Here is a 23,159-nt window from a genome sequence, read left to right as displayed (position 1 = left end):
GTTTCTTTATATTCTGGAAGGACCAACAGTATCATGCGAATTCACAGGCTAAAGTAAAAGGCGTTTCTATATTTATAGATTTGTCAATTTCATTTATGCACTATGAGACGATTTCAGACTCTAATGGCAGATTTTTGTTGATTACTGGCTTGTTATTTAACAGAAAGGTTGCTATGCTCAATGTTTATGCCTCAAATGTTGACTGCCCTGATTTTTTTAAGAATCTCCTCACATCTCTTCCCAACTTAAATGACTATATGCTGATAATTGTTGTTTAAATCCTTTGATAGACAGATCCAAGTTTAATCAAGCACTTCCGAATAAATCGGCTACCCTTATTAACTCTTTTATGACCGACTCTGGAATCTCAGAAATTTGGAGATTCTTATATCCGAATGTCAAAGAGTTCTCTTTTTTTTCACATATACATCAGCACTATTCAAGAATTGACTACTTTCTTATTGACTCTCGATTAATTCCTTTTGTTACGGGTTGCGAATATGATTCTATTGCTGTTTCTGACCATGCACCGTTGAAATTATTTATTAACTTAAGGGATATATCTACTAATTCTAGACAATGGAGATTTAATATCACTTTGCTTCAAGATTCAGATTTCGTTAGGTTTATTGATGAACGGATTAAGTTTTTCTTTACAACGAATTTCACGAATGATATTTCCAGTGGGATCCTCTGGGATACTTTTAAAGCATATATTCGTGGACAAATTATTTCATACACTGCTGGACTAAAAAAGCGAACTAATAAGGAAATACTTAAACTGGTTGACAAGATTAAAGAAGTTGATAAGAAATATTCTATAGCTCCCAATCAAGAACTTTATAAACAGAGAGTTGAACTTCAAAATGGAACATAATCTCTTATTATCATCTTCAATTGAAAGTCAATTAATCAAAACTAAGAGTCAATTTTATATACATGGTGATAAAACTGGGAAACTTTTAGCTAATCAATTGAAATCGGCCTCGGTTAAATGACAGATTCTTAAGATTCGTAAACAAGATGGCACTTTGACAGTTGACCATGACGAGATTAATAAATCCTTTCAAGAATTTTATACCTCCCTTTATCAATCAGAATTTCCTGATGACTCCACAATAACGCATGAATTTTTTAAGAAACTGAATATTCCAAAATTATCATCTAATGAACGTTCAAAACTAGATGTACCTATTACAGTAGAGGAAATAAAGAATGCTATTTTTTCAATGAACTCAGGTAAAGCACCTGGTCCAGATGGATTTACAGTAGAATTTTTAAAATTTTTCTCAACTACACTAACTCCTTGGCTATGTAGTGTTTTTAGGGATGCAGTTTCAATAGGTAAATTACCACAATCTTTCCATTCAGCTTCTATTTCCCTAATTCTTAAAAAAGATAAGGATCCTACTGAATGTGCATTTTATAGACCTATATCTCTGCTGAATGTCGATTCTAAGATTTTTTCTAAAATATTGGCAACGAGATTGGAGAATGTATTACCCCAAATTATTTCTGCTGATCAAACTGGATTTATTAAAAACCGTTACTCTTTTTTTAATATTAGGAGATTAATGAATATTGTTTATACGCCTTCACCCAAAATTCCAGAATGTGTCATTTCATTGGATGCTGAAAAAGCTTTTGATAGAGTCGAATGGATATATTTAGTCAATACCCCTGAGAAATTTAATTTTAGTGGGATATTCATTTCCTGGATTAAACTGATATATTTTACCCCTTTGGCCTCAGTGTTTACTAACAATCAGAGATCCCCTTTTTTTTCATTTATTCCGTGGTACTAGGCAGGGTTGCCCTCTTAGTTCATTATTATTTGATATTGCCTTGGAACCGCTAGCTATTGCCATTCGTGACTCCCCTAATATATTTGGTATTACTCGTGGAAATGAGACTCATAAATTATCACTATATGCAGATGATCTACTATTATATATTTCTAACCCAGGAAAATCTATTCCGGCAGCATTAACTTTGCTTGCTCAGTTTAGTATCTTTTCTGGTTATAAACTGAACCTAAGTAAGGGTGAACTCTTTCCATTAAATATATAGGTTCCCATTTATAGAAACTCTCCATTTAGAGTGATTACTGATTATTTTACTTATTTGGGAGTTAAAATTACTAAGAGACATAAGAATCTATTCAATTTCAACCTTTTACCATTAATTAATCAGGTTAAACAACTGATTACTAAATGGTCCCCTTTGTCTATCGTTGATTGGCCATATTAATGCTTTTAAAATGAATATTTTACCCAAATTTTTATTTTTATTTCAAGCAATACCGATTTTTATTCCTAAATCTTTTTTTGATATTATTGACCCTAAAATTTCCTCATATATGGCAAAATAGAAATCCCAGATTAAGTAAAAAATACTTATAGAAATCTAAGAAAGAGGGTGGTTTGGCATTGCCTGTCCTAAGATTTTACCACTGGGCAATTAATATCGGATACTTGATATTTTGGACACAAGATTGGAATATAACTCCAAGCCCACATTGGGTAAACTTTGAAGGCCATTCTGTACAAGGGTTTTCTTTAGCTTCCATTTTAGGAACTTCACTCCCTTTTGCATTATCTAAATTGAATAAACAAATTTTCAACCCTATAGTTAAACATACATTGCGAATATGGTTTCAATTTCGTAATTTTTTTGGCCTGAATGAATTTATGTTATGAAGCCCTGTTATATCTAATTTCTTTTTCCAACCCTTGGTAATGGACCAAGCCTTTTTGATATGGAAAACGAAAGGTATAATATGTTTTCATGATCTATTTTTGGATAACTGCTTTATGTCTTTTGAGCAGTTATCTGAGAAATTTGATTTGCCTAGATCCCATTTTTTTAGATACTTACAAATAAGAAATTTTTTAAATACTACGTTGCCTACCTTTCTGACTTCAAATCTTTCTGACATTTTTGATAAAATTTTAGGTTTTAATCCTTTGCAGGAGGGATTAATAGCAATAATTTATGATATAATTATGAAATTACAGCCAGATATATCTGATAAAATTAAAAATGGATGGGAAAGGGAACTTCAACTTTCCCTACCTATACAGAAATGGGATAAATTTTTTCAATTAGTTAGTACTTCTTCTATATAAGCTAAACATACTTTAATACAATTTAAAGTATTACACAGAGCTCATATGTCCAAAGATAAACTAGCTCGTTTTTATTCCCATATAAACCCTACTTGTGATAGATGTCACTCTTAAGTGGCTTCTTTAACTCATATGTTTTGGTCCTGTCCTCTTTTGGAAAAATATTGGAAAGACATTTTTGATATTATTTCAACAGTTCTGTGCTTTGATTTAAAACCCCATCCTATTACGGCAATCTTTGGATTGCCAATGGTAGAACATAGGTCTTTGTCTTCTTCAGCCTCTCGAATGATAGCTTTTGTTACTTTAACGGTGAGAAGATCTATTTTGTTGAACTGGAAGGAAACTAGTCCTCCAACTATATTCCAATGGTTTTCTCAAACCATATTAAGTTTAAATTTAGAAAAAATTAGAAGTGATATTTTTGACCCTTCGGTTAAATTTGAAGATACTTGGAAACCTTTTATGCAACGTTTTCATATGATGTAATCTGACCTCTCCAAATCTTTTTTCTAAAATTATATGATGAGAGAAGCGGAGTTAACGACATTATTGATCATGTCTGATACAAGCTGTTCGTCTAGCCCTGTTTTGCCTTTTTTGGGGTTTTTTTTTCTCTTTTACTTTTGGGGGTTTTTTTGTTTATATATATTTTTTTCTTTTTATTTCTTTGTTAATGTTTAATCTCATTATGAGTTTGGAAGTCTTTTATTTCTATGTTACTTAAAATTTATTTTATATATGCTGATGAACATTTTTCCAATCTCTTTGTACCAACTTTGTTATTGAGTTTATAATTCTGAAAAACTAATAAAAAGATTTAAAAAGAAAGAAAAGAACTTAATGGGCATTTTGCATCATTCCTCACTGTGGAAAACACTAGCCGTGTGCCAGAGGTCCGGGAATGTCAGGGAGAAGGAGTGAGTGCCATTGCTCTTACAAAGGAAAAAGTACCAGGCAAACTGAAAGGTCTTAGGGTGTATAAGTCACCTGGACCAGATAGACTACATCCCAGAGTCCTGAAAGAGGTTGCTAAAGAGATAACAGATGTATTGGTCATGATCTTTCAAGAATCACTTGATTCTGGCATGGTCCCAGAGGACTGGAAGGTTGCAAATGTCACTCCACTCTTTAAGAAGGGAGGAAGGCAAAATAAAGGAAATTATAGGCTGGTTAGCCTAACCTCAGTTGTTGGGAAAATGTTGTAGTCTATTAGTAAGGATGAGATTTCGGGGTACCTCATCAAAGTCAGCATGGTTTCTGTGAAGGGAAATCTTGCCCAACAAATCTGTTAGAATTCTTCGAGGAAGTAACAAGCAGGGTGGACAAAGGAGAGGCAGTGAATATCATTCACTTTTCAGAAGATGTTTGATAAGGTGCCACGCATGAGGCTGCTAAACAAGATAAAATGCTATGACATTACAGAAAAGATACTGGCATAAATAGAGAAATGGCTGACAGAGAGGAGGCAGTGACTGGGAATAAAGGGGCCCACTTCTGTTTGGCTGCTGGTGAATAGTGGTGTTCCACAGGGGTCGGTATTGGGACTGCTACTTTTCACATTGTTTGTCAATGATTTGGATAATGGAATTGATGGGTTTGTGGCAAAGTTTGCAGATGATACGAAGATAGGTGGAGGGAAGCAACGCGACTGCAGCAAGACTTAGACACATTGGAAGAATGGACAAAAAGTGGCAGAAGGAATACAGTGTTGGGAAATGTATGATAATGCATTTTGGTAAAAGGAACAATAGCGCGGACTATTATCTAAATGGGGAGAAGATTCAAACATCAGAGATGCAAAGGGACTTTGGAGTTCTGGTGCAAGACTCCCAGAAGGTTAATTCACGGGTTGAGTCTGTGGTAAAGAAGGCAAATGCAATGTTGACATTTATTTCAAGGGGAATAGAGTATAAAAACAAGGAGATAATGCAGAAGCTTTATAAGACACCAGTCTGACCACACTTGGAATATTGTAAACAGTTTTGGGCCCCATATCTTGGAAAGCATGTGTTGTCATTGGAGAGAGTCCAGAGGAAGTTCACAAGGATGATTCTGGGAATGAAGGTGTTAAAATATGAGGAGCGTTTGACAGCTTTGGGCCTGTACTCACAGGAATTTACAAGAATGCATGGGGATCTCATTGAAACCTACCTAATGTTGAAAGGACTAGATAGGGTGGATATGGAGAGGATGTTTCCTATGGTGGGGGTATCCAGAACTAGAGGGCACAGCCTCAAAATTGAGGAGGTGTCCTTTTAGAATGGATGTAAGGAGAAATTTTGTTAGCCAGGGAGTGGTGAATCTGTTGAATGCTTTGCCACAGACTGCAGTAGATGCCAAGTCTGTGGGTATATTTAAGGTGGAAGTTTATCGTTTCCTGATTGGTCAGGGCATCAAAGGATATGAGAGAAGGCAGGTGTATGGGGCTGAGTGGGATCAAGGATCAGCCATGTTGGAATGAGAGAGCAGACTCAATGGGCTGAATGGCCTAATTCTGCTATGTCTTATGGTCTTATGATTTTGAGTATTGTGAACCTATCTTGAGTTTTAAAAATATTAGAATACATCATCTTCCTCTGTTTTTTTATTTTTGGATTAATTTTAAGTTTTAATGTCTAATTACATGTTCTTTTGGTTTAATCTTTTTTTCCTTTTGTTTACATAATATTTCCTGTATGTAGATATTGGTTTGTCACAGGTATCGACTTGGGCTAGATGATGTTTGACACAACTCATGAGTGATCTAGTTGCCTGCTTTTTTCGGAAGCTTGTACAGTACTCAGCCTTGTATACCTTGCACAGTACTGGAACTTGGAAAATAAGTAATAACTTAAAAGGCTAGGGATAGGACAGAAACAAGATTCAAGGGGAAAGCACATACTGAACTTTGCCTTTCTTTGGTTTAGATAGATCAGGAAGGGGATGTAATAAAAAAAAATACAGAAAATGATGTGTCTGTCCACACCCACACAGCAGAGGAACAGAGTTAACATTTCAGGTCAATGACCTTTCATTGTTACCCATGGACAAATAAGTTATAAATTAGTCTCTGCTGATTGAAGGGAAAGCGTGCAGGAGACAAAAGGAAGAAAGCAGCCTGTGTTATGCTGGAAGGCAGGAATTATTAACTTCCAAAAGTTATGAGAAGACAAAATAATATGGATCCAAAAAGGCTATAATTGCTGCTTCAAATTGTTGATACAGTGGTTATAATCATAATTGTACAATTCCAGACATCCCACCTCCCCCGGAAGTTCCAGGAGTCTCCCGCATATGAATAGTGGCTCCCTGATGCCTGCAAATTATATACAATATCCCGGAAATCAATTTTTTTGAGAGCGAGAGAAAGAGAGACAGAGCGAGAGAGAGAGAGAAAGAACGTGTGCCATGGCAGAGTGTTCCAAAAAAAGAAAATATAAAACGTACGTCACCCCAGACTACATTAAAGTATACCCCTGCCTAATAGGGGTAAAAAATAATGACAGTGTTGCTCACTGCACTGTTTGCAACAATTACTTTTCTATTGCCCATGGTGGGTTAAGATTGTAAAAGACATGTTGAGGTGAGTTTAACAGATGTCATTCATTCATTAGCATAGCTAATGTAATTTAAACTAGCTGGCTAGCTGCTAAGGAGCTACTCTAGTGTCTGCATAATCACAGATGGATTATTCTTCCCTAGTTTGCTTTGAACCTCATTGTAACAGATAGGAGCCCAAGAGCTGAGATTGAAGTGGGGGTGTTGCAAAGATTTAAAGAGAGAAGCAACATGAAGATCTGAGCCAGATGAAGGACAAGAAAACTGAGCAACCAATCTGTATTTGATCGACACAGCTTGCAGAAGACTGCATCTTATGAAATGAATAAAATGCACAGAATTTAATTAAGTGCAAGTGCCTGGTCCTCATGGAAGGATTGCTCTAGGCTCCCTTTGATAAGAAGGAAGAAGGTTAGCAGGCAGGAGTTGGATCTGCTGGGCTATCATGTGACGTTGTGATGGGGAAGTAAACAGGTTTGAGCTGGGGGATTACAGGCTGTTGACTGGTGATTGTAGAGTAGTGGCAAAGTGACCTTTAAGAATGCTGTTGAGTACAGGGAGAATATGTTACAGCATCCACTGGAGATGGTGGAGAGCAAGCTACTCTGAATGTGCATCTTAACATTTCCCAGGACAATGAAAAGTTAACTCTGTTTTCTCTTTGCTAATGTTGCCCAACATTTTGTTTTTTCGTTTTAGATTTCCAGTATTCACAATACTTTGCCCTCAGTGTTAGTGTACCTATGGTTGGTATCTACTTTATCTGTTCTGTTAATTTTTCTGAAGGTGGAGTCAGCAATGGGTTGCTTGGTTTAATTCACCAACTTATTTTCACTCTGGTTAAACAGAACAGAGACAACAGTACAATGAAGTAACTGGTAGAGTAAGTTTGGCTTCACTTAATCTTACAAAACAAATTAAAATGCTGGACCAACTAGAGTTTCTTGCTTACAGTGGGTCACACTTTAATCTATCTTGCCAACAGAACGGACATCATTTATTGCTCACAGGCATCTTACTGCTTGGATTCCTGTCACATCTTTTTGTAACTATTTCCCCTTCGAGCATCTTCTAGGATTTCTTCTGAAATAGTTGTTGTTTGAGAAAGGCATTCAATGCCTCAAAACTGTTCCACAAATCAGTTAAATAGCGGCTGATCTGATCTTAACTGTGTCTGACTGCCTTGATTCTCACATACCCCTTCTGCCAAATCAGTTTTAATTTATTTATTTGACAGATCTTTTTGGAAAAACAGGGAGATTCCAGATTTATTTCTGAGGAAGTGCTTTCCGATATCACCTTGGACCAGCTAACTCTAATTTTAAAGCTATGTTCTAGACCTAAATGAAGTACATAGTTACTATCGATTAACCTATTAAATTCTGAAGTCAGTTTTAACTTTACAATTTTTTGATGAGATTTAATACCTTTGACTGCCACTAGACGGTGACTCAACATCTTATTTTGCCAGAAGAGGAGAATAATTGGCCCATTGGGTCTATGTTAGTTCCCCAGGAGCAATCACATCAGTCCTGTTCCATAAGACTATAAGACAGAGGAGCAGAGTTATGCCGTTCAGCTCCTCGAGTCTGGTCTTCCATTCGATCATGGCTGGCCTATTTTCTCTCTCAACCCCATTCTCCTGCCTTTTCCCCGTAACCTTTGACACCCTTACTTATTTCCCAGTACCTCATAATATATTTTCTCCTTCCTTTATGCTCCTTTTGGTATTATCCTTCCTTCAGAAGTAATTTGGTGTTGCCAATTAATCCACCATCATGTCTTTAGGATGGGACAGGAAACTGCAGAATCCGACAGAAGTCTATTGCCGTTATGGAGAAACTGTACAAACACCATACAGACAGCACCCATGGTCAGGACTGTAGAGATGAGAGGAAGCCGCATTAACAGCTGGGCCATCATTCCACCCAGCCAAAGAAAGAGTCTGCACAGCAAATACTGAGCAAACAACTGTAGGGTAATGTAATGGCTGACAGAGGACACATATTTTTCGAAATAAAAACTGTTCTACATAATTCACAAACAACGTCAGTGAGTTGTTGGTTCATTTTAAGAGATGGTGTCTGAGGTAATGACTTTAGGGTAAGGTGACTGTTCTTTGGTTTGTTGATAATAGAAGTAAGGAGCTGCAGCTTTTGTTAAGCACATAAAATGACTTGCATATTTTATTCACAAAATCCTATACAACAAATACTTTAATTCCAATTCCCATTCCCATTCCGACATATCGGTCTGTGGGCTCCTCTTGTGCCAAGATGAGACCACCCTCAGGGTGGAGGAGCATCACCTGAGGTTCTGTCTGGGTAGTCTCCAACATGATGGCATGAATATCAATTTCTCCTTCTGGTTAAAAAAAATTCCCTCCCCCTCCACTTTTACCCCATGTTGCACTCTGCCCTTTCTTCTCTTACCACCTGACTATCAACTCCTCCCTCCGCCTTCCCTTTCTCCTGTAGTCCATTCTCCTCTCCTATCAGATTTCTTCTTTTCCTGCCCTTGGCCTTTCTCACCTACCTGGCTTCATCTGTCAGTTTCCTCCCCCTACCTTTATGTTCTGGCGTCTTCCCCTTTCCTTCTCAATCCTGAAGAAGGGCCTTGCCCAAAAATTCATCTGTTCATTCACCTACATAGATGCTGCCTGACCTGCTGAGTTACTTAAGCACTTTTTTTGTGTGTTTCTACACAACAATCTACATATTCAAGATTTCAACATAAAAACAGAAAATACTAACAGGGGATACTAAATCAGTTCTATGGACAGGGAAACTGAGTTAAAATCCAGATCAATAAATCTTCATTGGTCTAGTTTGGATGAAGGACTGTTTTGTTAATCTGACGTGTTACCTCTTTTTCTCTCCAGAGTTGATATTTAGCCACTGAACATCCTAAAATTTTCTGTTTTCATTGGTGAGAAAGACTCTGGTAAAAATATTAATTTTAATATGTGCATCGTGCTTATAAATATATTAAACAGAGGTTCTCGGTATAATTCTGAACTTAGAGCTTTGACGAAGCAGAAAATTTAGAGGTTCACAGTTGTTAAACGCAGTTCCTTTATAAAATTCATGTTAATAGAAGCACTTGATTTGAAATAAGTCAGTATGTCCATTTAACTAGTCCTGTTTGAATTTAGAATGTATAAGGATGGGTGATATCCATGGGTAAATAAAATGACAACATTGGGATCTAATGGAAAGTGATTTGCAATGTTCAATCCCTTCTGTCTTTGATTGTTCAGGACTGATCCCAGCAGGGTAATCCACTACAATGGGGGAACAATGATAGCCAGTGGCTCATCAGACAGAAAAATACGATTTTTGGATATCAAACGTTCCAAAGACATTACAAATGTAATACAGGGGCATGCCGGAAGCATCAAGACACTCTTTCTATGTGAGGAGCGCAATTTTGTCCTCAGCGGAAGTTTTGACCTCAGCATCAGGTGGGAGTTAAAGTACTTTAATCTAAATTTCTCAGCAAGGAGCGCATTTCTAAATAAACTGTTTAATTGTTTGATTTGTTAATTGTTCACTTTTAGACGGTGGAACCTGACGACAGGGTCGTGTATGACCATATACCGTGGTCACATGGGAGATATAACCTCTCTGCAGCTGCACAAGGACAGGCTTGTATCAGGGGCAATGGACTGTTTGACCAAAGGTTAGCCAAACTTCAGGTATAGTTTTACCCTAATCTACCCGGGACTGAACAAGATTCCACTTTTCCATCTTGTGCAGGGTCCGCAATGTTCTGAGCGCATCCACAGTATCCTCAAAACGGAGGGTGAGCAGCCGGAAGCCGTGATACATATTGGTACCAACGATAGAGGTAGAAAAACAGAGGAGGTCCTGAAAACAGAATAGTAGCCGAGATGTGGGGTTGACTTTGCAAAAGGAGCTGGAAAGGACATGTAATAAGGGTAAAGTCACAATTGTCATGGGGGATTTCAATATGCAAGGGGATTGGGAAAATCAGGTTGGTGTTGGATTGCAAGAGGGGGAATTTGTTGAATGCCTACAAAATGGCTTTTTCGAGCAGCTTGTTCTCAAGCCTACTAGGGGAAAGGCTATCTTAGATCGGGTGCTGTTATTAGTCCCAGATCTTATTAGTCAGTTTAACATAAAGGAACCTTTAGGAAGCGGTGATCGTAATATGATTGAATTCAAACTGCAATTTGAGAGGGAGAAGCATAAATCACATGTATCTTTACACAGACTCTCAGGTTGAGTCTGTGTAAAGAAGGCAAATGCAATGTTGGCATTTATTTCAAGGGGAATAGAATTTAAAAACAAGGAGATAATGCTGAAGCTGTATAATCTACTGGTCAGGTGGCCATTGGAGAATTGCCAGCAGTTTTGGGCCCCTTATCTGAGAGAGGATGTATTGTCTTTGGAGAAAGTCCAGAGGAGGTTCAGGAGGATGATTCCAGGAATGAAGGGGTTAGCACATGATGAGCATTTGGCAGCTTTGGGCCTGTACCCACTGGAATTTAGAATAATGTGTGGGGCAATCCCATCTCTTTGTTTTTTTCTAGTTTTCTCTTGATCTGAGCTCTATTTTGTAGCTGATAGATGTTCAGTTTCCTGATTAGTTCCTTAAATGGTGAACAAGCTTTCGACACTTAGTGCTAATATATCTAGTATTTCCACTGAAAGTCAGCATTTCATAACAGTAGCATTCTGCCATCCGTAGAAATTTGTTAGTGTTGGAGATGAGAAATCAAACAGTTGCTAATGCCTATCATTACCTTCAACTTGGTTTTCTGTCTTTATTGGATTATGTTTTGATCATTTAAGGATGCACCCTAATAGCAATCAGGCAGGTAATGCAATTGATGGTGTAAGGATGCTGAGCTATAGTTCTCCTTTATGCTAGTTGCTTTATAACTGTTTATGAAGTCAGCTCATTCACTGGGCTTGGCCCATAACACATCTTCCTCTTTTGGTAATGTTTTGCTGTTTCATTTCCACTTCCTTGAGATCTATCTTTGGTTTCCTCCCAGATTCATCATCACCTCTCTTGTCTTGCATCCAACTTCTTTCTGTTAAACACTAGCCATTCATTCTTGCTATTCTTTCCACTTCTTCTCCCCTTCCTTGCCTCTGCACTTAGCTCTTAACAAGATCTGGAATGTTAGTTCTGCTTCTCACCATGTATGTTCCTTATGTGCTACCAGCAATTTTTCTTTGACTTCAGATTCCTAACATCTGCTTTCATAATCTGAAGCAGCAAAACGAGTCTGAAATAACAATCAAATCCAATTTTTATTTGATCCATTCTGTTAATTTATTTCACTACTTTTGTCAAAGCATGGAATGCTGTAGTATAATTTCGATGGACCAATTTAGATTAGCCCATGTTGTGGTCTGTGGAGCCAGGACAGATGATTGCTGATAACTCAGCAGTCTGATGCCACTGGCTGCATTAATTCTTTCCCACTATCAGCATACATTGTTAAATATCAAAATGAAAACAATGAAGTTAAGGAGAGTAACACACATGAAATGCTGCGGGAATTTGGCAAGTTAGGCAGCATCTATGGAAATGAATAAATTGTTTGCGTTTTGGGCCAAGACCCTTCTTCAGAACTGGAAAGGAAAGGTGAAGACACCAGAATAAAAAGCTAGTGGGAGAGGAGGGAGGACAACTAGAAGGTTATCATTTTCCATTTTTCTATTTTCTATTTATGATTTATAATTTAAATTTTTAATATTTACTAATTTTAATCATTTTTAATATTTAATATTTGTAATCCAGGGAGTGGGAAGCACAGAATCAAATATTGCTTTGCTGATTGTATGTTCTAGTACCAATTGTTTGGCGACAATAAATTATAAAGTATAACTAAAAGGTGGTAGGTGAAGCCAGGTGGGTAAAAAAAGATAAAGGTCTGGAGAGGAAGGAATCTGATAGGAGAGGAGAGTGGACCGTAGGAGAAAGGGAAGGAGGAGGGGATTCTGGGAGAGGTGGTAAGCGGATGAGAAGAGGTAAGAAGCCCAAGTGGGGAATGGAAGAACATGGGAGGGGGAGGGAAATAATTTTGCCTGAAAGAGAAATCAATATTCATGCCGTCAGGTTGGAGGCTACCCAGACGGAATATAAGGTGTTGCTTCTCTATCCTGAGGGTGGCCTCATCCTGCACAAGAGGAAGCCATAGACTGGCATGTCAGGACGGGAGTGGGAATCTGAATTAAAATATTTGGCCACCGGGAAGTTCCATTTTTTGGCAGATGGAGTGGAAGTGCTCAGTGAAGTGGTCCCCCAATTTATGACGGGCCTTGCTGATGTAGAGGAGGCCGCACTGGGAGCACCAGACACAATAGACGACACCAGCAGATTCGCAGGTGTTGCCTCACCTGGAAGGACTGTTTGGGGCCCTGAATGGAGGTGAATGGGCAGATATAGTACCTTGGCCACTTTCAGGGATGATTTCCAGGAGGGAGATTGGTGGGGAGGGATGAACGGACAAGGGAATGTACTTCGAATTTTTAAATCATGGAGGGAGCAATCCCTGCGGAAAGTGGGGGGGGGGAGGGTGGTGGAGGGAGGTAAACATACGAGTTAATGAGAATTATTATTTGTAACTGATCTTTAAAAGGTGCCTTGATGGTGTGAATCTCTTAACCTTGTAAATGGAGTGCAATTTCTGTCCCGATTTAACAAAATCCAGCATTTAAAATATTTAAATATTCATTGAATTCCATCTTAGACACAAAGGAATATGTAATTTAAAACTATTGCATTAAATGTTCTGTAGCTCAGTGACAGAATCAAACCAAATGAATGTTATGGAGATTTATGTGGTCTTGGCAGCATCAGTGCAATGTAAAAACATGAAGTTTGAAGTAGTGGCTTTAATTTACGCTTTAGCCTCATCAGTGAAGCAGATGTAAGTTTAATGAACACCAGCTGAGAGAATGAAAATGTAATTTATTATGATATTTATGCTAATTTCAACAAATACAATTAATCTTAGTAGGCTGCAGTATCAATTTAAAGAATTCCCTATTTGTTTCTGTTGTTTATATCCTTGCCTTTTCAGAAGTGAACCTTTCTCATGCATTTCTCCACAGTAAAGGATCAAGTTGATTTATTACCTAATTTCATGCCATAATTCAGATCTTACCTATCACATACTGTGTCCTTGAATACAGAACTGTGTTCAACATTAGTCATTTTATCATAATTGGCTACATTATTAATGATAAATCTGTCACTGGGATAATTCAGTCAACGTGGAATCTTGTTTTGAACAGTGTACTAATGGTGTTGCTTGACGTTGTTTAAAATAACTTTTTTAAACCACCAGTATGGGACCTTGAGCAAGGAAAATGTCTCTCAAGCCTGAGGCATAATAAGCCAGTTCTGTCTGTGGCTGTTAGTGAGAAGAATGTGATAAGCGGCTGTGAGAATGGGGAAATCCACATCTGGAACCTGGAATCAAACTCCATAGTTAAGGTATTCGAGAAAGAATGGATCAATTTTTTCTTCGGTGCTATGTCATTCCTCGAGGATGCATTATCCCACTGGACAATAGGAATATGACGCAACAACAGGGAAAGCATCAGAAATTATGTGAACTTATCCTCTTCTACAATTTAAAAGTAATCTTTATTCATAAAAAGATCAAATGTATACAATGCAGATTATTCAAGGCAATTTTTTTCATGATGATTATGTTCTCCCACTAATGTTAGCCTGTAATCAGTTATCATTCATATACAATGCCAATTGACGGTTCACAGACTTCAATTAATTAGTGTGTGATGGTTGGGGAGCTCCAAGCTGTAATCATTATAGTGATTGCACACAACTTCAGCAATCCTTCAGTACATAGTTCCTGATCTCACTGCATGCCATTTGCAGCAGCTGATTGGAAAAATCAGGGAGTTTTGGGAATGTCAGCGGGAATCTTTCATTGCATTGTTCCCTTTCCTGCAATAGATTCTGGAGAAATAACAGTACAAGGTGCATTATGTAATGCACATTATTCAGTGTGTATCCCTGGGAATAACCTACACAACATAGAGTCCTGCATTATGCAGCTGTTTGTAACAAACTTTCACAAATGCACTACATCTCTTCCTGACAAAGACACTTTCTGGAGGTGGATGCACAAGTGTCTCACTTCCAATGCATCCATCACAAGGACAATATGCTCTGTGACCAAAATCTGCCCATACACGACCGTCATCTTTCTGGTTTGCATTAGCCAAGGAAAACCATGTGTGAGCAATCAACTGTGGTTGTCCAGCACTAACCATGTTTACATAACTATTCATAAGGATCATATATTCTTGAACTTAATTCATATCAAGAACTCACTGAAGTTCTTGTTTTGCTTAGCTGTCTTAATGATGCTTAGCATTAGTCCTGCTGGTGCATGTATGATCAAATGATAGCAGGCATGATGGGCTGAATGGCTTAATTATGCTCCTATGTCTTATGGTCTATGGTACTTAATGTAGGATCTGTACATTCTACACTATTCAGTACGCAAAATGCTAGTTTAAGTTAATTGTGCATTGCTCTAGTTAGGTTGGTTGACCACAGTATTTGTCTCAGTTGATGCATTTTCCTTTTCTGATATTCAGATTCTGAGTGGTCACCAGGGCCCAGTCACATGTTTGTCTTTCGACCAATGGCACTTGGTTAGTGGGAGCAAAGATGAAACTGTTAAGGCCTGGAGTATGATTGGCAAATTTAATAAATGTTTATTGACATTCAGGCATCCAAGGTGAGTAACTTGACTGAATGAAAGACTCGAGCAATGCATACTAATTCTAAACTGTGAAAATTGTTTTTCCCAGTGTGTTATGTGTTATATTTCACATCTATTTCTCCATTACACAAGTTGAACAGACAACGATTATTTTCTTCATCATGGTGCCAGAAATTTCTCTGCCCTTTTATTTCTTAATGTCACAATATCGGTGCAAACCTCTCGAATGCTTTTTTGAGAAAAACACCTTTTAAAGGCTGTGAAATATGTTAGTGCTAATTGGAAAAATAAAACTTTGCTGTAGGTTTGCCTTGTATGTCACCGTGCTGGCACTACTATGCAAACTTATCAGTGTTAGTGCTGAAGCTCATCAGCCAGCTCTTAAAGGTGCAGTAAGATGAAGTGTGATATGGTGAGCAGAGAATGGCAATGGCCTGCCTAATGTAGCTGTGACCAGCAAACTGCGAGCAGTGGCTTGTATTGGCAGGTGAAGACAGGTATGATCCTGAGAGCAGTGGCCAACATTGTGAGAGCAATTCAGGCACAGGTGTCTAAGCTTGAGCCTGAATTCACAGATACCCAATGCAGCTACTTCACAGTGGGCATATAACGCCTCAGCAGCCAACAGTTTAACCATCTGAACTTCACTGGAAGGTATGCTTTTATCTACCCTGAATGAAGAAGCAATATCCACACAGATTATTGTTCCTGAAGATAGTCCTTCATCCTAACTGTGAACTCAGAATGTCTCAAGCTCACATTCACAAATTATGTTTTTGTATAATTTGTCAGTGTGCATTTTCATGACTTGAAAGCATTGTGGTACTAGGCTCTGAAAGCTGCACAGGATGTGAGGAAACCCCAACAGAATAGGATTTCTGTCTTTCAATCGTTTTCTGCCAGTAAGTGGATTTTACAGGATAAATTAACAGGTCCTGCTCCTGGTTACCCCACCGTTCACTTCCATTCATCTCCAAGGTTTTCCAAAGCTCAGGGACCATGGTTAAAATAGAAAAGCTATTAAAGAGATGGAATATAGACTCCAAAAATCTCAGCAACTGTCCTAACCACCTGAAAGTGGTCTGGCTGCCTGCCTTCTTCATCACTACCAGAGTTAATGGCAAATAGATGGGGTTACTGTTTCAAATTTGTTAATATTTTGCCTTTTCATAGTTTAATGGTTAACTTCAACTTAACCTATTGCCCTTTGTTATTTTTGATTTCCCTCATTGATTTACTTTGTATTTCAACAGCACAAAATGTCAGTTGAAGTTGTTGGAGTTTTGTTTATAATCCTTCCACACTGCAGGTTGTTAGAATGTTATTTATGACCTTATCACTCTACAGTGAGGTACTTTGTCTGCATCATCTTTACCTTCGGCTACTCAGTGGATGCAGTGATGGGAAGATCAGAATTTTTGACCTGTACCGTGGCACCTGTCTAAGAGTGATGAGAGCAAGTGGCCGTGGTGATCCAGTGCTTTCCTTTTACCTTTCTGAAAAGAGGTATGATGTAGGTTTCTAGAAACTATGGAATCACATTGCCCGGTTCAGTTCTGTACACCCTACTCCTCTGGTTAATTGTGCCTTTCCATTGCTCATCCCTGCCCTTGGTTCACCCTTCCAGGCCCACTTCAGCTTCCACCTCCATCTCAGGTCAGCTCGATCTCCACTCTGTCTTCTCTCCTTCAAATTGGCTGTAACCCCACCCTGCCAGGTCCACAGCTAGTCCCAAACATCCTACTCTGAGGTCCTTTACTGTTGCACATTCAATGGTTCATTGCTGGTTCACCCCACATCGTTATCACCCTTTCAGCCCTGCTTGCTTCCCATCCTACCAGGCCTGTGCATAGTCTGCCACTCAGGATCATCCTGCTTCCATCGCTCTTCTGCCCGCCATCCACTATCAGTGAGTTTAACATGGGCCGCTCTGTCACTTTCGCTTCGCTGTAAGCCTGTAATTACCTCCTTAGTTAGTGGAACCATGGAGATATCCAGGCCCCACTCTTGGTTCAGCCATGAACATTACCCAATGTGTGCCTTCTTCTTGGGCCATCAACCCTCAGTGAAACATAGGCCATTGGTGACCTCCCGTCTCCATCGTCCAAAGTCGATGGTATGGTTGGAGTTCATCAATGTTTCTGTGATCCACTGTATTCACTGTACAGGGGATTGGCCTATGTAGTTTCACCACAGCCCTGTTGGCTAACCTTACCTATTTCCACCTCTCACGACAGTGACGTAGGTTTGGACTTTGAGAAGCCAGTTTGTGCCTGTAGAACCCCAATGTCGTCGAACCGGAATTTCCTCCCAAGATTAGGGGCGTACTATACGTGCCAGCCTTGTTAGAAATGATGGTAACATATGAATGAATGTAATTTTGTTTTCTTTCTCTGAGAATGACCGCAGATTTCTGCACTGTTCCATTTAGCATTGTAATAAACACTGTTGCCACTGTGGTCACATTTCACTTTGAGGATGTCACGTGGGACTATACAGTGCCATCTGCAATCATCGAAAGTCCAGCACAAGAAGACCTATTTAAAATGGCACCATTGAGGAAACAGCCACACAGTTATGTTCGCGCTCAGCGCATGAGAAGAATTGGTTCAACCAACGAAAAGATCTATCATAGACAGGAGGAGATCTCACAACAGGGTCTGTCCCATCATACACGCTTAATGTCAAGCCGATGTATGCAAGAGGCACAAAGTAAGTCTTTTAGAAGTTCTCAGATAGTTATTTCGAAAATATTTTTTTAAAAAAATTCTCAATTGTGATTGTGGGATCTTATTACATTGAAAATTTAACACAGTTAAATAAAGATAAACATGATGTTGATTGACATTACTTTGCAGTTGGTTTCTGTCAAGATATTATTTATCTCTTTGTTACTCTTTGGAAGGAATTCAGTCAGGTTCTATGAAAATTCCAAACTTGAGGGAATTTCAGTATCATGGTCCAGAATCAATGCTTGTTAACCGGAAATCAGAATTTCTATCCAAACAATCACCAACTGGTTATGTGTCCAGCGCCCCAGAAGTGTTCTCTCAAGGAAGAAGTGATTACACACTGTCCAGCTGTGGGTATGGTGAGTTACTAAAAAAATATATATTCCTATCTTTGATTTATATCCAGATAAATTTTAGTAGGTCAGATAAATAGACTGTGATGATATTCTTCCCTTTTGCTTCTTTGATTGGTGGCTTATTGTTTCCCCTCAATAAAACACTTCTCATTTATGAACTTTCAGTACTAAAAAAACAATCCAAAATTGTTGTTTTATTATTAACACAATACTCCTAGAAAAACATATTAGGATTCCCAGTTCTAAGTTCTTTAGAGTAAAACTCAAATTAAAGAAAGAGACCAAATTCCTCATTGATATCTGAACAGCTGCCCAAAAGGTTGCAAACAATGTGGGGGAATTTGAAACTTTCAGTTAGTTTGGTGGCTTGAAACATTCAATGTTTTATTTAAAGCTATGATTAATTACTCATTAATTAGGTTGGAGTGATCACCTGTCCATGTTTGGGAATCTTGAGTGTGAAGGGCAGCCATTCATCAACAAGATAGAAATGCCTCCTGATTTTGTGGGGCTTAAGCTGGATAGGTTCAATCAGCTCCTACAATATTTTGCTTCATTGCTGGTGATTCTATATTTCTTCAGAATGACATATTGAGTAGAAATTAGTTTTATTCCTTACAAGCTCCCAGTAATATTATTATGGCAATTTGCAACCTGCTATTTCATCACTATCACAGTAATTGAAATGGCTCAATTAAGTTACCTTCTTCACTGGGCTGCGAGTCCCTAGAGTTGGAGATATAGCAGAAAAGTGGAGTCATCAGGGAAAACCATTCAGTAGTCATCAGGGAAAAGCCATTATTGACTTTCTCCTTCTCTAGGTCAATTTGCTAATTCAGCATGGTCTTAGGAACAAGTTGAGCTTGTTTCTGTAGCATGAATGGAACTTTGCATTCCCTGCCTTAAAGAATTGAGCTGGTGCAAATACCAGGAAAATGCAGTTAATATTACTCTATTCATAGTGTATAAAATTGTATAAATATGATCTATTTTGTTTATCAAATTCTCTCAATCCACAACCAAAAGGCAACAACTGTATATCTGGGTTTAGCCTCATGATGATAACACCCTTTCTTCTCTGATTTTTGGTATGGCTGTAATAAACAAATTGATGAACGATAATTTCTGAAATACCTTTGTTGGCCCCAAAGCCAAGAGAGATAAACTTGGGAACTTGGCTCCCCTTGTAAAATAAGAAGTTAAGCATGAATGTTATCCTTGATTCGAGTTTTAATTTTAAATCCCACATAAGGAAATGAGACCAGAGCAGCATTTCTACGCTTAAGGAATATTGCAAAGGTACATCCATTTCTGTCATGTAATGATGCAGAAAAATTAATTTACACCTATATATTGAATAGACTAGATTACCGCAATACTGTACACTTGTTACTGACCTTCCAAAGCAAGCTATTGACAAAGTCCGACTCATTCAGAACGCCGCTGCTAGACTTTAACCACAACTAGGATAAGGGAACATTTCAATCCCATTCTAGCTACTCTGCATTGGCTTCCTGTATCTTTTGGAATTGTTTAAAGTTCTCTTACTTATTTTTAAAGTTCTTAATGGTCTGGGATGAGAGTACATTATAAAATTGTTTTTGTTATATAATCCAGTTGCCTTCTTCCGCCGGTCTCTTAAACAATCTCCCTCAAAAGATAATTGGCAAGTCAACTTTTTTTAATTACACTCCCAAACTGTGGCATTCAATACCTAAAACTAGAAGTGTTTGCAGACCCAGTTGACACTTTTAAATGTTGGCTCAAAACCCATTTATTTAACCTTTTAACTAACATCTTGTTGTCTTTTATTTTTTTTCCCATACATTTGTACTTTTATCCCACTGTAAAGCACTTTGAACTACATCAACTCTATGAAAAGTGCTCTATAAATAAAGTTATTGTTATCATCATCGGCGGTTTGCATTTCCTCATGTCCTTAAGAGAATTTTACAGCAATAGTCCACAGGATTATTTCAGCTGCAACAAGGATGCTCAGGCTCATCATCACTAAAGTGTTATTTAAAAAAAAACACATGTGCATTTGCTGTTAGTATTTTAATTATAAATTCTGAATGTCAGTTATTCGACTGTCTGTATAAGTTACCAATCATAGCTCAGTGCCAGCAATCTTGCCTTTGTGTCAGAAGTTTGTCGTTCAAATCCAAATCCTGTTCCTTCAGCACGAAGTCTAAGTTGCCACACCAGGGCAATAGTGAGGGCATTGTATGAGAGGCAACATTCTGGATGAGCTATACCCCCACAGGGATATGTATAGAAATACGACAGCCTTTTAAGTCCTTTAAACAGATGCATCCATACATTCCTTATGCTGCTTAATAAATTATGAGGCACTAAAGTTCCTGTCCCCAACCCCACATCGACACCATTGGACTCATGTAAATGCATTTGGTATAAACACAAAATACCTGGGGACAGCATTTTGAAGAGTATAGTAAAGTGTAGTATATCATAGTAACTTATCATCTCTCAACTGTCACTTTAAAGGATTATCGTTGTTTTTTGAGGGATATAGGGTGAAGTGGCTTCTTTGCTTTCCACAATACTTCAAAAGAGTGAAATGCATGCAAAAGAATGCAAGGACAAAGTGAGAATGTAGAGGGTTATTTTAAAAAGATGTTTTGCATGATTCCTATTGCAACTATTATGAAAGCCACTATGACATAACAGGTTTAAATTTACTGTTTTTTCATCTTTGTATAGATAAAAGGACTGATTCATTGTCAAGCGTTTCAAGGTTTCTATCAGCAAGTGCGCAAGATACTTTAAAGCAGATTAAAAAAAACAGGCTGTCTAGGCCAAGAACTTCAGACAACATCTACTTGACTGTCAGTGCTATTAAGAACAACTTTGGATTTAGTGAAACAGAAATAAACACTCTCAATAATATTTCACTCTCTGTTGATTGGGGTCAGCACCAATATCCTTTGAAAGATATGGAGAGAAGATTTATTGCAAAAAAGCACGCAGTTACAAGTGGTAAAATCATTGGGAATGACACTGAATCAACTGAAGAGTATGTTGCTATCCAACCCATTCTTCACAGTTTCGATTTTAAAAAGCAAAAACATATGCAGAACTTTGCACTTCAATCCCCCAACACAAAGTGTTTTGCGATAAAGCCAATGATTAAACGATCAAAATCAACTCTAGGGTTTGTAGAGCCTGTCCAATTTTTCAGTCAGAAGAATAGGCCACAAACTGCATTTGAAGACATAATCAAGAAAAACAAAGCATCAAATGATTCAAAAGAAAGAAATCAACTCAACGGCTTCTTGGTTCCAATTTCTACGATATCCCCAGTAGCTGCAGAACCAAAATCTGAACAGAGTGTAAACATTAACCCATTTCGAAATAGGAGTGGCTTCAAACTTCGGACACCAAAACAACGTAAAGAATACGAGGAAGAAATAATTACAGAACAGAATATGAACTGACAAAAACTAAAACAGGAAAAGGGAATAGCTAATCTGAAGGCAATAAAGTTCTTGAAATTGGACAGAAATTTGCCGAACAGACCATAGACAGAATACAGTAGATAAAGTAATACAGTAATTGAGAAGAAACCTTTTGCAAGATGCAAGGGTAACATTATAAATGTCACTTTGTCTGTCCCCTTTCATATAGGTTATGTTAAAAGTTGACAAAATAAATACATCTGTAAAGATTTGAAAAAAAAGAAGGCAGAATAATTTGTTGTGATAAAGAATGTGCCAGTCTGTATTATGAAGAAATAGCTTAAAAAACAGGATTCACCAGTAATGAATGGGAAGTTTAAATGCTTCTGCTTGTATGTTGTTTCTTACTTCATGGAAACCAGCTAACGTGCATGGATACAGTAATGTGGGATCATCTCAAAATTCATATTCTGAATAGTCAGCAAGTAATGATTAGTTCCTACTGTTTCAATTGGCACTGTAATGCTAAGATGGATGATAACTACAATGATTTGATATTGCTTATAAATACATGCAGTTTATAAAAGGTCAATGAAGATATATTCCTAAGTAGAATTAAAATTGTTAAGGACTTAAACCCAGTTATCTTTGTTACGAGACTTTGCAGAAAGATTTATGAATTGCCAACAATGAGGGAGCTTGGATTTGGAAAAAAAACAATTGAGTGCATCCTTGGAAACAAACTTCTGTTCCTGTTTTTGCCAGAGACAAGAGGACAAATCTAGCTCTATGCATCTATATTTTTGGGGACTACTGCCTTCTTGACTCCTTGGTCCACTCATCCTTCTACAACCAACTCTCTCTTATCCCTGGACCTTTCCCCTGCCTTCACAATGGATGCAACATTTGTCCCTGCACTTCCTCCTTCAACACCATTCAAGGATGGAAACAGTCATTTCAAGTGAGGCAAACGGTCACATGTATCTCCTCCAAGCTTAACTACTCAATTTGGTGTTCCTGATGTGGCTTCCTCTATGTTGGCATGACCAAGAGTTGACTCAGCAACCATATCTGCAATATCCATCCCGAGGTCCTAGTTTTAGACCATGTCAACTCGTATCCCCATTCCCACCCTGATTTGGACATTTTTGGTCTTTCCTTCTGTCAGGATGAAGTCTACAGGAAACTAGAGGACCAACACAAGTTCTGCTGGGACACAACTTAATGGCAAGAATGTTGAG

The 23,159-nt window shown here is 38.0% G+C and overlaps 1 protein-coding gene across 8 annotated transcripts in view; it reads left to right on the top strand.

Moving 5' to 3' along the window:
- The window catches only part of fbxw10 (F-box and WD repeat domain containing 10), a 377,757-nt gene extending 355,217 nt beyond the window's left edge, over window positions 1-22,540 (top strand). For all 8 annotated transcript variants that reach the window (XM_072242164.1, XM_072242165.1, XM_072242163.1 and 5 more), the window contains 8 exons: window positions 9,928-10,131; window positions 10,228-10,349; window positions 13,999-14,147; window positions 15,284-15,426; window positions 16,759-16,917; window positions 17,843-18,123; window positions 18,317-18,502; window positions 21,224-22,540. In XM_072242164.1, coding sequence (XP_072098265.1) covers window positions 9,928-10,131; window positions 10,228-10,349; window positions 13,999-14,147; window positions 15,284-15,426; window positions 16,759-16,917; window positions 17,843-18,123; window positions 18,317-18,502; window positions 21,224-21,957 — 1,978 coding nt within the window. In that variant the 3' untranslated portion in view covers window positions 21,958-22,540. The remainder of the gene's footprint in view (window positions 1-9,927; window positions 10,132-10,227; window positions 10,350-13,998; window positions 14,148-15,283; window positions 15,427-16,758; window positions 16,918-17,842; window positions 18,124-18,316; window positions 18,503-21,223) is intronic.
- The last annotated feature ends 619 nt before the right edge of the window (window positions 22,541-23,159 follow it).

Source organism: Mobula birostris, chromosome 24, assembly GCF_030028105.1.
Source record: "Mobula birostris isolate sMobBir1 chromosome 24, sMobBir1.hap1, whole genome shotgun sequence".
Taxonomy (NCBI): domain Eukaryota; kingdom Metazoa; phylum Chordata; class Chondrichthyes; order Myliobatiformes; family Myliobatidae; genus Mobula; species Mobula birostris.
Note: the sequence above shows the minus strand (reverse complement) of the source record. Positions and strands in the feature narration are given on the sequence as shown.